Genomic DNA, 16,008 nt, shown 5'->3' on the forward strand with positions numbered 1-16,008 from the left:
TAAGAGGTTAAAGGTTACAGAAATCTGATGACAGAGAAAAATTATTAAATTGACCAAGTTCTCGCATGATAGTTTGTTTGTGTGTGTGGGGGGGTGTGTGCGTGTGTGTGTGTAACTACAGGCAGGGTCATGTGTAACTCGGTGTTGTGTGTTTTCTTTTGTATTTGGGCCAAGAAGAATTTTGAGCAAAGACTCAAACTGACAATGAACCACAATGTGATCTACTCTACACAGCTGGTGTGTGTATTTTCCGTGTGTCTGCACTATATGTACGAGCGTGAAAATGTGTGTGATTGTGTGAGTTGGAGAGTGCGGAGTATGGGGTTTTAGAGAGCAAAGAAAAAAAGTGGTTTGGTAGTTGCAGCAGTGGTAGCAAAAGGTTTGTGTGAGTGAGATTGGCATTTACTGTTGCCACAGAGAAAATCTCAAGATTAGGTGTGAAGGTGTAACTGTGAGGGATAGGGACAATTTCTTAGATAACATATTATCACCATCTACTGCTACATACAAAGCCAAGTCAACTATACTGTATACTGTACCAGGATTACTGCGTTTTTGAGACTTGTTATATCTCAAATCAGCAACAGAGGACACCTGCTGTAACTAAGTGCAATCTTCAGTATCTGATCAACAGCACAAACAATCGCAGTGCTGTGTTGTACCTAAAGCCTGATTGCATTCAATTCTGTTTTACAGCCTCACAGCATTTATATTACACCTGTCTCTGAATCTGTAAGTGTGTGTGTGTATGAAATCATTCACTTCCAGATGTCCTGATTAAACCAGTGCAGCTTGTTGTCTCAATTTCCCTGTTGACTTAAAGGCAGGTAGTGCATACTGTATACAACTATAAACCTTTGTAATTAACACAATATATCTTGTTTGTTTAATTAGTACACACACATGTAAAAATGTGAAGGTGTGGGTTTATGGGGAGTTATGCTGTAAATATTTCTTAGCTTTATGCTAACCTAACGTAATTGCCTCCTGGCACTGGGTCAATACTTAGCACCCAGACATGCGAGTGGTATCAATTTACTCATCTAACACTCTGCAAGAAAGTGAACAAATGTATTTCCAAAAATGTCTAACTATTCCTTTAAATTAATGTGTCATTACATCCTGTAGGAGTCAACGATAACACTGGTAAACAAGAGCGCTTAATATATTTAATCTCTTTGCTCTATCTTTGCTCTATCGGTGCCTCAAGATTTGTTTTCTCTTACAGCCAATAATTGTTTTGTTTTTGTAAAGAAGACATTAAGGTTCCATGATCTCACTGCAAAAATTGACTGAGCCTTCAGTATCTCTGTCAGGGAAATATGGCCTTAAAATTAGACAGCAGGGCTGTGGTGTGGCAAGCCCAACATAACAAGGGGCTGATATCCTATCAACACCCTTGGTTTCAGAATTCTGCTGCGAAAAGGTTTGTGGCTTCACACCTCATCATTTGCAGTATATATACACACAGAGACACACTCACACAACCATGTCCATGGGCAGAGATGTTTTGGGTGGGGTTGTGTTATTTGAAAGAATTCACACGTCCATGATGTGAAAAAACATCACAAGCATGCCATAGACCTCAACACATCAAATGGTTATTTTAGAACTTGAGCAAACAGTTTAGACATTGCACACATTATGTTAATGCCTAATTGGTTTATGCTAAACACTCTGTAACATTTAGCAGAAATGCTGACTGAAACCCTGACTGAAAAGACGGAAAAAGGGTTAGTTGAAGCAATGTATCTAATGACTGGTTTACTACTATGTTCAAGGATTTTGGAGAGGGAAGTTAGATAAGAAATTGGTCTGAAAATGAGGTTGTTTGGATCTAGAATGTTTTTTTTAAATATTCAAATATAAACATACTGCAAGAAAACAAGTTTAATGCCTCGTCCCTGATCAGACGTCTGTGGCTGTTCAACATACTGAAACCAAAGACTTTCTTTCACTTGGTTTTTCAAGCCGGATCCCCGGGACTGCCACAGTGAAGATGTTTCAAGATGAATTGACAGTCTGTCCCAGTTATTTAGCGCACTATGACCTTAGTGATTGGCAGTATAGATGTTTGTCACCCACCAGATCACACATTTCTCATCATAAAACTAACAAACAGATGATGAGAATCTTTCAGTGTCCAGTGCACCCATTAGCCAGCATTCGAGCTCTCCACGTTGGACAGTGGTGGAGCAGTGAGATCCCACTGAGGAAGTTCACAGAGAAAATGAGTCTCTACGCCGTGAGAATCGTCATCATCATCATGCCATCTGACAGCTGAACAGCAACAGAGATGACCTGTATAGAAGTAATGATGAGATGAGGAGAGAGATTACGGAAATGGAACACAAGATGGAGCAACTCATGGCAAGCAGGGCTGATGACAAGCTGAGTGTTTCACCACCAACAGACTAGAAGCTTAACCTAACTCAGATTCCAGTCCCAAAGCCAAAGCTCCACACACTACAAAGGGCTAGGATGGGGGAGGAAGAAGCCGACAGACCTGCAATCGAGGTGCAAAGTACGTTATTAGCCCCCCCTAGTAAGCAGCGTCTGCAGCAGCCAGCCATGAAGAAACAGCTGGAACTTAATGAGGTGCCACTGAGTTATGTTCAGTTTCCAGTTCCAGCACCTTGGCGGTCAGTAACTGTGCAAACCTGGAGGATAGACCATGCAGATACATGTAGTAAAGCAACCAAGATTGATTGTGACCAGCCAGTCAGAACCAGTCATCAGTCCAGTCTCAAACCACCTCAGTTGAGGGATTGTTGTCATAGCCCAGGAACACAAGAGTACTATCAGCACAAGCCCCATTCCTACAGCGAGAACTCAAGGCCTCATCCTCCATCACTAGTTGAGGGTACCTACAGGGGTCCCGCTCAAACCATCCCTGACCTAGTACATCCAGACCCTAGAGAATTTTGTCAGCTCAGAGCTCTCGATAATATCTTGGCATCTGACGCCTCAGAGAACTTTAAGTTTCAAGTCCTCACAGACCATCTCAAGCTAGAAGAAGCTCAGTTAATTGCAGTTTCATACAACAACTCTCCATACCCCTTTTCCGAAACCATGGAAGCCCTTCAAAAACAGTTCAGACAGCCACACAAACTTGCTCTGGCATGAATAGCTGAGCCCATGGATGGACGTGACATTCGCAGTGGTGATGTTAAAGCCTTCTCAATGTTTGCCCTTCGAGTTCGCTCCCTGGTTGGTATGCTTGAACAGTTGGGGAGGGAAGGCAGTGTTGAATGATCTGAGAAACAGTTTCAAGAGGAGAGTGCACCCAGTAAAAGTTCCAATCCCTACACTACATGTCTTGGAGACTGGTTAGACTTCGAGCTGCAAGTCCAATTGCAAATCTCTGCTCCTTGTAAGGATGATACCAGAAAAATGGAGCAGTGGAAGGACAAGAAGTACTCAGCGAAGGCAATGTCCCAACATCTCAGTGCAGAGGTCAACAGTAGCTCATGGAGCTGTGGTGTCACAGTCTCTTAATCCTACACAAGGTCAATGACAAGTTGCCAGCACAAGACACCAACGAAGGTTAAACCACTAGACCAGGACACCGCTGCTAATTCTTGCTTCGCCAACACAGTGAAGGAAATGCTCAATGTAGGGCGCCCCTTGGGAAAACGCAAGGTTTTGCTCAGGACTGCAAAGGTTCTCCTGATTCATGGTGACCAGAATATGGAGGCTTATGCTATATTGGACAATGGATCGGAGCAGACAATTCTGTTGCACAGTGGTGCCTGGTGACTTGGTTTGGAAGGAGAACCTGAAGATTTAGTCCTCCACACCATAAAGAGAGATTCCTTCAAGGGACTACTGTGTCTTTTGCTATCTCCCCAACATCTCAACCTACAAGGAGATGCTGGATCGAGAAAGCCTTCACTGCTAGAACCCTGAATCTTGCACACACACAGCCTATCGCTGCTTTTCAAAGGTGTTATAAACACCTGCAAGACCTACCACTGAAGCTGAAGATTTGTTGGTTGGAACGATTGTGATGATAGCTGACTTACAGTTGCCACGGGCCCTGTGGCCAATTGGACAGGTCACAGCTGTCCTCCCAGGGTCAGATGGTGAAGTAGAGGTTGAAGTAAAGGTTGGAGACCACCTGATAAGACTTTTTAGTTTTAGCTTTTTAGTTTACTTAGGTAGCTCTATGATAGTTAACAAGCAGATGTTCAATGAAGGGCGGAGACTGTTAGTTGCTGGGTTTCTGCAATTGAAATGTTCGGTTGGAGTTCTAAGAAGCTGCTTATTGCTGTTGGGTGTGCGTGCAGCTATTTGTAAGTGCCAAACTTTTGGACTAATTAATGTGTTTACTTATCTGTTTATGTTTAGAATGCTCCTCCTTACTGTTTATTTAGTATTGTAGTTTAAGTAATCTGTTTATTTAGCCACTGCATAGATGTGGAGATTTGCTTATTTATTTATTTTTGGCTGAACATACTCAGTTTATAGATTGGCTTTTTTCTTTGTATAGAACCACACACTAACCAACAAGTGGATAAGTAGAGAGTGTTGACTGGTGTGGTGACAACATTTAATCAATATACTGCAAGAAAACAAGTTTAATGCCTCATCCCTGACTGTCTGTGGCTGTTCAACATTCTGAACCCAACGTCAAATTTTAATTTCTCCAATACTTTATATCCTGCAAAACTAATGACATTCCAGCAGCCTCAGCTGTACTTTGTGCTTTGTGCTAATTAACAAATGTTAGCATGTTAATAGACTTAACCAACTATGACACAACTATGGCACCACTGTGCCTAAGTACAGCCTCACAGAGCTGCTAGCATGGCTGCAGACTCTTAAGTCTTTTTTGTTACAGTGCTATTGTGTTTTGTTACAGTGTATTGAGGGCAACTGTCTTGACATCAAGGTGAATATGACAAGTACAGTATATAATTATATTATATAATCATGCATTTATTTCTCGTTACTCGTGGTTATTTATTTAGGCTCTCTCTCTATTTACCACCACCAGTTTTGCAGACGTAGGCAGTGGCAGCCTTGGGTACCATGTCATTTTGGAGTTCTCACACCCTCTTACCTTTCTGTAACCCTGCATTATCAGAGTGATACAAATCGCGGCTGCGTGTGTGGGAGTGAGGATGCCCATCTGTTGTCAGAATTTGAGAAGATGTCATCATCATCATCAATATCACCACCATCACTGTCATTTTCATTCCATATATGGCATTGTGATAGTTGCTTATCACGAATGGAACATATTTATGCAACTAATTTCTTTTCATAGACACCAGTGAGAGAGCACTTCATCTGACTAGAAAATGTTTTTCTTCAGTAACTCCTTTGATGTAAAACACTACAATTGATTTTAATATGAATCTGTGATGTTTTCACTTTGACAGCAATTGATTGAAAAGAGTAGGAGGATGTGATAAACCTTAACATAGAAAGAAAAATACCTCAGCAAAACACTTGTTTCCTGTTCAGTGGGAGGCACAGACTGTACATGACCCTGTGATATAGTGTGATATTGAGAGGCAGTACAGTCCAAAGTTAAGTAAATATAAATTTGTTGTACTGCAAAACTATTTGTTTTATGTCACCACTGCTTCTCTTATATATTAAATATATTTTACTTTTGTGAAGTCTAATTCCCAGTAAATGCTTACTCAATTACACATTTAGCACATCTTGACATTACCAATGTAAGCTCTCAGACTTTTTTTGATTTCCTTTCCCTTGCCTCACAAGGAAAAGAAAGTCCTGCACTGTCTATAACCTTCGCTCTTTTGCCAACCAAAGTGAGAGAAAGTTGAAAGGTTCTGAGGAAATGAGTGTAAAATGGGTGGGTGGGGGCAAACTGGTGACAGAAAGACAGAGAAGCTGCTGGCCGTGAGAAAGTGGCACAGCACTTCAGTCGTGAACTCCTCAGACTGAAACCTCAGTAAGCCACCAGCCATAGCACTACTCAGAACACCAAAGAGCTGAGACTGCCTCACCCTGAGGCTGCCTGATAATGTGATGTTTCACCTTCTGTGATCATTGACGACAATTCATTTGATATAATGATGTTAATGTACTACAAAACACCTACACTGTTGTCACAAGTGACATAGTGAGAAAGTACATGAATGGGTTCACAAATGCATATACATATCAGTCACCTAAATGTACTTTGTTGCTTACTTGGCATCAACAACATATCTTATTTGAAGTGATTTGATAAATATCACTTCAACCTCTACTTCACCTTTTGTGGTTCTATCTTTATATAGAAGTCTGTGATGTGTTGAACATGGACAAAAATCTACATTTTCTCTCTCTGAGCTGCAGTCACGTTTTTGTTTTAAATCGTGTTTTACTCTGCTATCATGGCTTGCAATAACTTCTTGTCATGGTTTTGGGTTTGTGTTCAGTCATTTCCTTCTTTTATTTTTGAAATAGTCTCCTTCCCTTATGTGTCTTTTAGTTTTGCTTCCTGTCTTTGATTGCTTGGATTGTTTTCACCCGTGTCTCTTGTCTCCTCTAGCTGTGTGTACTTAAGTCTGTGTCTTCTGTTGTTCTGTGTCAGATTGTTGTTGTACCTTGTGTCCTGGCCTTTGTTCCTCGTGTTTTCTTGGACTTTTTCATGTCTTGTGAATTTAGGATTTTGTCTTCTACCTTTTGGATTCTATTGCCTGTTCGGACTGCTCTCCCGGTTGGTTCATCTCTGCCAGTCTTAATTCCTGTGTAAGCAGTTGTGAACTTTATTAAATAATTTATCTTCACCAGCTCTGCCTCCTAGTCTGCATTTGGGTCCAGTTCCCAGGTTTTCCTGTTTGGCACTAAATGTAACACTACTTGCGTCATTGATCAGCTCAACTTAAAGGGGTATTCTAGTGATTTAGTATTTCACCTGATGACATCATCAGGATTAATTTTCTCAAATCGCACGCGCAGCATTGAACAAGCGCATCCAGTAAGCAAGCTCAGCTGGTCGTGTAACCGTCTCGAAGCGCGTCAAAATAGCTTATCCTGGAAGTGGGGCTCCATTCTTTTTCTACACAGTGCAGCCAAACACAAGGCTCAAAAAGACACACCCACACATGTGTAGGCTATTTTGTTAAAAATTCACTGTTTTTATTTAGCCTAGATCTTCCCATGTGAGCGGGGGAGAAAGAGAAAACTCTGAACAGCTCCCCAGCTGCTTCCAGCAGCAGTATCAGCACCTTGAAGTTACTTGCTACTATGATGCAAGTTGTCGGGTCAGGTTCTGTTGGTTGATTAACGCAAAAATTTTGCGGGTCGGGCGGTGCGGATTGGCTTTCATAACGGGTCGGGTGGGTGTGGGTATTAACAACAACAGCAATAAAAAAAAGTGCGCGCAAACAAAGCCACCAAGATAACTGGCTAACAACATAATCTAGCTTTCAGACACAGGTCTCAGGTCCTGGTGATTCTTCATAGTAGTAGAAATGATTGGAAGTTGAATGTAGTTTATTGGAGAATGCATAGGGGCAATTTGACTACATTTGTCCTTTCCACTTTACTCATTGATTTGATAACATTAAAGAAATTCATTTAATAGAAATTGCATGCAAACATAAAGAGAATTTCTGTACTTTTAGCTTTTTAATATCTTCGAACGTTTGATCTGGGGCCAAACACTTTACTCTGGATGAAATTACAAAATGTACCCATCATTTTCTCATGCTAGTAAAGCCAGGTGAAAGTATCAACCATGTGTTTAAAAGGCACTAGAATACAGGAAATGACATCTACTCTGTTTGACTCAGTAATTATCTCCGCCCGGTGTATTCCTGGAGGGGCTCATGAGTTTGGTCTACTGAGGGCACTTTTCTAGTTCTGTTATACGTCAGTATCTAAAGTTCAATAACATTAGCTAACTTTAGCCACCCTATGCTACTAATAAAATAGTGAATATAATTCACACGCTTGTATTTGTTTGAGAGGTGTTAGTACTAAAAAGAAACCTTGCATCCCACCATATAGTGTATATAAGTGTTGGAAACAGTTGTGAAAAGAGACGACGTTTGATGGAAGGTTGGATGGCAGCTCACAGCTTTCCTCTACTCTTGGCGAAAAGTTTATGGGAGGATTTGTTCAATGTTAATATAGTAATTTATAAGTAGCATTTATTAACGTGTATATATTCAACACCTCAGGTAACTTATATCACACACATACCACCTTCCTCCCACATAATTACCATACGTAGTCAGATTTAAAAAGTCATAACACGGTAAGTGAACATCAGAAACAAAGCAATGGGGCAATGAGCTTTTGACTACACTCGCACTCCCTTTTCCCCCTCCTCCCCGAGTTTCAGGTTCCTAGAAAGGCAGTTTTCTACCACCATCTGGGGAATAAGAAGCCCCCGAACCCCCTAAAACAAATTATGCAGAAACCCACCAAACCCACCAGCCCGTCTCTGCTCCCTGCACTCCTCGTCTGCTCTCCCTGACAGCCCCTGGGAGAAGGTTGCAAGCCCCCCACCACATCAGCCACAGTGCTCTGACATGCCTCTCTTCATGCACATCAAGGTGAACACAGCTCCATGTTACACTGCTCACACCAGGAGTCATGTGAGATGTTTGCAAAAATACAGCCACATTGAGAAATGTTATGGTTTCAGTTCATATGCGGCCCTTGATGATTTGATTTCAATCTGAGGTCAGATTCAGAAGTCATTACTTGACATAATTTGACAACAGATAAGTATTTGCAAAATACTTTTTCATAAGTAAAGAAAACTGCCTTTTTTTAGTGATTGTTAAAGGAAGATTGTTTTGTTGTCTTGTCAAGAAATGGTAGCTTTGTTAGTCAGAAGATAAAGTAATAGGGATTTGTGTATTTAATGATAGTGTTATTCTACTGCAGTCTAGTGTCTGATTGGGTAGATAAAATATTTAAGAAGAAATTCCCTCAAAGGATTGTATTCTTGTTTTTTTAGTTTGTCTTCCATTAGAACAGTGTAACCTGCATTTATTGAAACACTTGCACACTCAAACAATGACATAGTAGTATATTTATTTTTATGGCTGCCATTCCTCCAATCAGGAAAAGTGTGGGGACGACTTAAGCAATAGTGTGATATTGAAACAAAGGTCATCTAGAGTTTAAACGATGTGGATTCCTTTTTCTGAGAGAACTTGAAAGGAATAGTCTGCATCTTACCATCCCAACAAGGCCCCCTCATTCACTTCAATGAGGACTCTGTGTTGTCGCAGTGGGGGTCCTGACACAGGCGGCTCCAGGAAAAAAAAAAAAAAAAACGCTAATTCATCTAGAAACACACTGCACAGTATTTCAGTTTTGAACAATTGAGAGCAACCAGAGATTTGGCCAAAGCTACATACTGCATTTTTTCTACCAAATAAACCCCACTCATGTCGGAGTGAGTTGTGTTATTGTGGTTATGTAGTGGCATGAGTAATCAGTTTGTACTGCTCAAGTACTGAGTAGCTTTTTATGGTTGATTTCCAGCAAGTGTGTTTTGAGGTTGCAGTGAAACTTCATTTCTTTCTTCAATGTTTCTATTTTTTTATTTACCTTTTTCTTTTTGGGAGGAAAGGTTTATAATTCTCCTAGTGTTAGATACGACACAATCTTATTCCATTCCAATTACAAATTTGGCTTTAAGACTAAATGGTTTCATTACCTTTATTAAATATTGTATTATCTATTAATTTGGGTCTTAGAAAAGCTTTATAATTAATTAATAAATTATTCATTTGTACATTTCCAGATAATGTGTAAATTGTGAGGAACTTTGAAGACCACACATTTGTAAATGATCATTAGTAAATGTTTAAATGCACACTGTAATGAGTGGTCTCCCCTTTGACCCCAATTATTTAAGTCAATCATTACTTATGGCCCTTTTACTTATGGTTGTTATTGCTAGACCGTATTAGTGTGTATCTGCAGAGATCCTGCTTTCTGGCTGTATTGTTTATTTCTAATCTGTTCACGGCATCTCCGGCCCACCAGCCTTCACCCTTAAAGGCTGTGTGAGCCAGTGGTGTTTAAAAAATGTCAGTACAGCAAGATGACGCAGAATTGGCTGGTTTTCTGTTGGCCAGGTAGTTGCTGGCTAGTGTAGTTAGCTGCTGCTAATGCTATGTTCTGGTAAGTGTGTTCAGGGGGCGGATACTTCATATCGTGTTAGGAAGAAGAAGGAGGAACTTTGCAAGTAGTATTGACAAGCCACATGCGGCATGATGACTCAGATAACATTTTTTTTTTATTACCATTTGGCACTTTTTTCTTTTGCTACGAGTGTTAAACTGTACACGTTCTTAAATTATCATAAATACAACTTTACCACTCATCAGCAAGTGAATGTGCGGTAAATATTTGCAATTACAGCTTTTAAAATATTTTCAGCACATAATTCATTATTTGACTTGTAATGGCTTGTAAATGATAACAGATTAAAAACGAATACGCTTTAATCAATCATCATGTCTTCCTGACAAAAAGGTTGGACAGGTTGTAGTTCAGTGCTTTAGATGAAGTTGGTGAAAAAAGAAAAAAATCTCCCTCAGCCATCTCTCACAGATGGAACTGTGTGGGATGGCTGGGTAACACACACACACACACAAACACACACACAGACAGGTTAAAAAAAGTGTAATGTGTAAATGCCACCTCAATAGTAAAGGTCCACATGTTCACATGAGAACAATGAGATATTCAAACTTTCCAAAGGATGCTCAGTGTATTTATGAGTCCACCCACATGAACATTATTGTGCTAAATCAGTGATCAGTTAGTCCCACTAAATAAGGTTTCATCTTGACTTTGGTGTCACGACATCTTATTCAGTGGGACCCAAACCTTTGAACAAGACAGAGATGTTGTCATGTTTTTACTTGAAATGAGGAGAATATTTATTGAAGTTATTTATTTTCAAATGTTTTTAATTACTTTGTAATTTCAATTCAACTCTTTTTAGGCATTTTCCCCTCCCATGCATCCAGTCCCACAATTCTCAGCAGCCGTTCAAAATCAAATCAAATCTCTTTGTGTCATGTCTTCAGTCAATGGGTGTGAGAAAGAGAAAAGAGGACGTTGCCAGCAACAAAGTCAGAAGAGACACTCTCAACATTCAGCTGCGCAATACAGAGGTAAGATCAGCAATTCTGCTGGATTCTCACTGTTATAGTATCAAGGTTATATTCAATTTCTAAGTTTTTCAACATTTTTTTATGTGCCTACAGCATGGCAAATTGAATCTACTGGTGCACTACAACTTCTTCTGTACAACTTTAGGTTGTAAACAATATTATTTTACATGATCAGGAGGTTAGTAAATTAATTAATCATCTTTATTACAGAGGCTCATACAAAATCTCCATGAAGATTTGCTGGCAAAAATCTGAAACAAGTTTGGGAAAAGGAGTTAACTAGTCTGCAGCGTAGTTCTCTTGAGTTGTCTTTTAGTTTTTCTTTCAGGCTTTCCTCTTTCTTGTTTACCTCGTGATCTGATATCATGTTAAAATCAACTAGCACCAAAGCAGTTTCAAGAAATGACTTGCCAAATATCTTATGATAAATTAATACATTTAGCATTTTGTCATTGATTTGTTTAATTTGGGTAATGTGGAAATATAATCCCCAAATTTAAAATCATTCTGCTGTTGTTATAAATGTCTAAATAGGGTATATGCATTTTAAAAGGAAGTATAAAATTGTACAACATTGTCAGTTTAGAAGTTGTCTGACAACACCACAGCAGGTATATCCTCAATGAAAGCCCTGAAACTTTTGTGCAGGTGGCGGGCTGTATTTGTTAAGGAAACCTCAAGCTTTGGCATTGTAACTGAACATGTACCAACAGGTGTGCGACATCTGGGTGTGTGAGGCTCTAAAAGTGACATGAAAGAGCTGACTTTTCAGACTCTTGTAGGTTTATTCTGCAGGATTTTTACCTTGTTCTCCATCAACTCCCTCAGTCACCATTCTGCCATGCCGCGGTCGTTCCTCGTCAAGAGCAAAAGGACTCATTTCCTTGGCCCATCTAAGGACTTCTTTAGACAACACTCCCAGCCCCAACCTTCTGCCAACCAGCCTGTGCCGCATGAGATGAGACAGGACAGGAGGTATCCTGAAGATGAAGAGTCCCCCATGTTAGGGGTCAAAGACCTCCTGGCTGAAACCTGCTCACCATGGGATGGGATGGCAGTCCGGTCTCACAGTGCACCAACAGATGATTCTTGGCATTCAGGTACCCAACACTTTCTCTCAGCTGTGAATACTTTTTTTTGTGACTGTGAAATTGTAATAAAAGTGCAGTAAGTATACAATATGTGTTCTTTGGAAGGCATGTGAAAGTGTTGTTGATGTCACTGATTCAATTTACTCAGTCTTACGGAGAGAAGAAGATGACAAGATAAGAGGAGGCTTTGAGTTATTGGAGACATTAGTTTTGTAAAAGAATGTGCAACTCAATATTCAGGATTCATTTTTGTACACTCAATGCCACCCTAAAAACAGCTAATGATTCTCATTTTTAACCATTCTCTGTAAACTAAAAACATTCCCATCATCATCATCCTTTCGTATTCTAACAAAAGCCCCTGTGGAGAACAGAGACGCTCCTCTGCCAGTTTCGCTGTGGTCAGCAGACAGACACCATGCATCTGAAAGAGAGAGAGAACTTGAGAAACTGGTCTTCATGTTACTCAACCACACAGCGCACACTGACCTCAAATCCCCTGTCAGCAACTGTCCGCTCTGTGAAAAGGTAGGAGGCCTCTGGATTGTAAGAAGCGACACACGTCTTCACTATCTCTGTCTTTATCGCCTGTTATGACGAAAAGAGGAATAACGCTAAAAATTAGCTGGCACGACACAGAACCTGGCAACATGTCAGAGGGTGACACAGCAGAGCGTTTCGGTGTAAAATAAAATCTGTGAGTGCAGTCTGTGCTGTTCTATAGGAGAATGATTGCAATTCTTCTTGTTTTTGTGGAGAGATTTTGTGAACAAAGTGGCAATATCAAAAAGATAACTGGTCTGCACTATTTTACTTCTGCACAGAGTGAAAACTTTGGAGTGAAAATAGTGCATATATAACTTATGCTCTATTTTTGCTCCATAGAACAGCCTGTTGTTTCAAAAAATCTACAAAAACAATGACATTTTGATCATTAGTAGTAAATACAAGTCATTGCATACATTTGTAAATTGAATTTACAAAAGTTGAGATATAGTTGTTTGGGAATAGTAAAAAACCATTTGTAATGTGTCTTTACAAATTATTCAAACTAATCTCTTCCCATTGACACTGAAACCTTTGTCAGGAATGTTTTGTTTGGCGTTGCAATGACTGATACTGATAGCAATATCTATACAATATATCAGCTAATTTCATTTCATTTTAACAGTTTTGATAAGATTCCCTTAAATTTGGCTGTTAAAGAATTGTGACCATGATATGTTGAAAAATAGTTATAACTATATTAGTATATATAAAAATAAATATAGGCCTAGTTGAAAAATAAACTGCTCTCTTGTGGACGAACTATGTAATGGTGTCACTGTTTCTAAATGACATCTTTGGCATTTCTTGTTATTTATCGGCTGACACATACAGTGATACCACTATACAGATATATCTGCAATAAGCTAATATCGGTCAATATATCAACCAGTCCAACCAGGTCTTGCTCCTCTGTTAAAGGAATGGTTTGACATTTTGGGAAATGTGCTTATTCACATTCCGGCTGAGAGAGAGAGATGAGAAGATTGATACCACTCTCTGTCTGTGCAGTAACTACGTATGAAGCTACAGCCAGCAGCCAGTTAGCTTAGCTTAGCATTTAGGCTGGAAACAGAAGGAAAAGGCTTGCTTGGCTCTGTCTGAGAGTACCAAAATAAGCCTATCAGCCCTTCTAAAGCTCACTAACAAAGTTTAAATCTCGTTTTTTTTTTTTAAATCCAGACAAAAACTAAAGTGTAAAAATGAGAATTCGACATTTTACAGGGGATTGTGTCTCTGGCTATTTCCTGGCTCTAAACAGGAAGTTACTGATTCCATTCAAGAAATAGTAATTGGTGAGCTTCAGAGGTGTTGGTGGGTGTTTTTTGTTACTGTTGAACAGAGTAGGATGACTTTTCCCTTCTGTTTCCAGTCTTAATGCTAAGCTAAGCTAACTGGCTGCTGGCTGTAGCTATATATTTGACGGACAGAAAATGGGCCGCCAATGGTATCAATCTTCTCATTTAACTCTCCGCCAGAAAGCGAGTAAGTGTAGGCTATATATTTCCCAAAAACTATTTAATTCATCTTTTTCTTCTTCACTTGTTGCCTCTCACGCTCTCTCTCTGTCTCCCTCAGTCTCTTTCAGAAGTGCTAATATCAGGAGGTGGCCTGCAGGCCCACATTTGCAACAACCTCTCTGTCCCATTGATACGATCACCCAAAGCCACAGACATGACCCATATGGCCTTTGGCTTCAGAACGATTGGCAGATGTGGCAGAGCTAAGGTACAGTACACAGTGAGAATGTTTACACAAGCGATATTTGTATCATTTACAGTACAAAGTCATGAGTCATTGAGTTCAGAGAGAAACACTGGTTTGTCTTAATGTGTGTGGGCATGTGTTCTTATGTATGTGTATACAGGAGCGTAGCTTTGACTGCAAGGTGTGTGGAAAGGTGTTCAAGCGCTCATCCACCCTGTCCACACACCTCCTCATCCACTCGGACACGCGGCCCTACCCCTGCCAGTACTGCGGCAAAAGGTTCCACCAGAAGTCAGACATGAAGAAACACACCTTCATACACACAGGTGAGTGAATAAACAATGCTGTTAAATGTTCAGACTCCAACTCTGAAACACACCCAACCTCTCTGGTCTTCCCCTCAGGTGAGAAACCACACGTGTGCAAGCTGTGTGGTAAAGGATTCAGCCAAAGCTCCAACCTCATCACCCACAGCCGAAAACACAGCAGCTACCGGCCGTTCAGCTGCCCCGGCTGTCAGCACAGCTTCCAGCGCAGGGTTGACCTACAGCGCCACCAAGAGACGCAGTGTGGCTATGGAGACATGTACGCTCAAAGCTGAGTCCATGAAGCAATGAAGTGATGGCAAAACTGGGAGAAATGGAATTTGTAAATAATTTTCAATCATTCAGAATTATAAACAAAAAATGCATCAAGTAAAATGCTTAAAATGGAAGGTAAATATCAATAAAACTTGATTGTGTAAAGAGGTTATTTCATCCCTTTGGTTTGTGTTTTTGAATTTAAAAAGCTCCACTGTTTGTGTTGTAGATGTGTGTGTTTAGCAGGAATCTAGGAAGAATCCTCACAGGCCCATAAAACATGGTGAGGCAGGCATCTTTCAGGAAACTCACTGCCAAAACTCAAATGATAATTGGGTTATTTTTGTGCCAGGCAACAGTATTCTTGGAGTAACATCATCCCGACCTCAGAAAGTTGTGCGAATGTGATTGTAGTTTGTGCGCATGTGTGTGATTCTTCCATTATTGAATGAAGCGGGCATCCTTAATACACTGCAGCTGGGCTCCCGACAGAGATGACTGATGATGATAGCACTCACAGGATGTACTTCCACTACCGCATGTACAGGATGTCTATTTTGAAATTACTTTCTAAAAATTAAAGTTAAAATTTAAAGCTGCACTTATCAATATTTTCATATTAACAATGGTTCAAAATCTACATGTAATGTGAAAGGAGTTGCTTATAGTGACGTGCCCACAAATAATTAGTACCCAACTCAGTTCCCCTCAGCTCTGTGGAGCATTTAACCCTTGTTCAGCTAATTGTTTTGGTTTTATGGACCTAACTTTAATGTTTTGGTTCACTCTCACTGCTCGCATTAGGTTTGTTTCTTGCAAAACTGGGTAGATTTGTTTTTGTTGCAAAAAAGCTCTAAAAACCCACTGAACACTACCTGCCCAGCACCCAACGACCGAGAACACAATTAGCGACTAGCTGGTGAACATACCGCAGCATTTAACTGTATTTTTCTCTGGAGTTAGCGG

General features: G+C 40.1%; 1 protein-coding gene across 1 annotated transcript; it reads left to right on the forward strand.

Annotated features, from left to right (window-relative positions):
* Positions 1–10,862: 10,862 nt before the first annotated feature.
* On the forward strand, positions 10,863–15,214 carry LOC122869452 (zinc finger protein Gfi-1b-like). The gene is made up of 6 exons (XM_044182488.1): positions 10,863–11,117; positions 11,946–12,217; positions 12,567–12,736; positions 14,333–14,482; positions 14,622–14,787; positions 14,866–15,214. The coding sequence occupies exons 2-6, from the start codon at positions 11,959–11,961 to the stop codon at positions 15,060–15,062; spliced, it is 942 nt and encodes a 313-aa protein (XP_044038423.1). The 5' UTR covers positions 10,863–11,117; positions 11,946–11,958; the 3' UTR covers positions 15,063–15,214.
* The last annotated feature ends 794 nt before the right edge of the window (positions 15,215–16,008 follow it).

Source organism: Siniperca chuatsi, linkage group LG21 (genome assembly GCF_020085105.1).
Source record: "Siniperca chuatsi isolate FFG_IHB_CAS linkage group LG21, ASM2008510v1, whole genome shotgun sequence".
NCBI classification, from domain to species: domain Eukaryota; kingdom Metazoa; phylum Chordata; class Actinopteri; order Centrarchiformes; family Sinipercidae; genus Siniperca; species Siniperca chuatsi.

Excerpts from the sequence above, each read along its gene's own strand:
- LOC122869452 (XM_044182488.1), top strand. The coding sequence starts at position 11,959 with ATGCCGCGGTCGTTCCTCGTCAAGAGCAAAAGGACTCATTTCCTTGGC. Across the intron at positions 12,218-12,566 it reads AGATGATTCTTGGCATTCAG|CCCCTGTGGAGAACAGAGAC; the intron begins GTACCCAACACT and ends TTCTAACAAAAG. Across the intron at positions 14,788-14,865 it reads ACACACCTTCATACACACAG|GTGAGAAACCACACGTGTGC; the intron begins GTGAGTGAATAA and ends TCTTCCCCTCAG.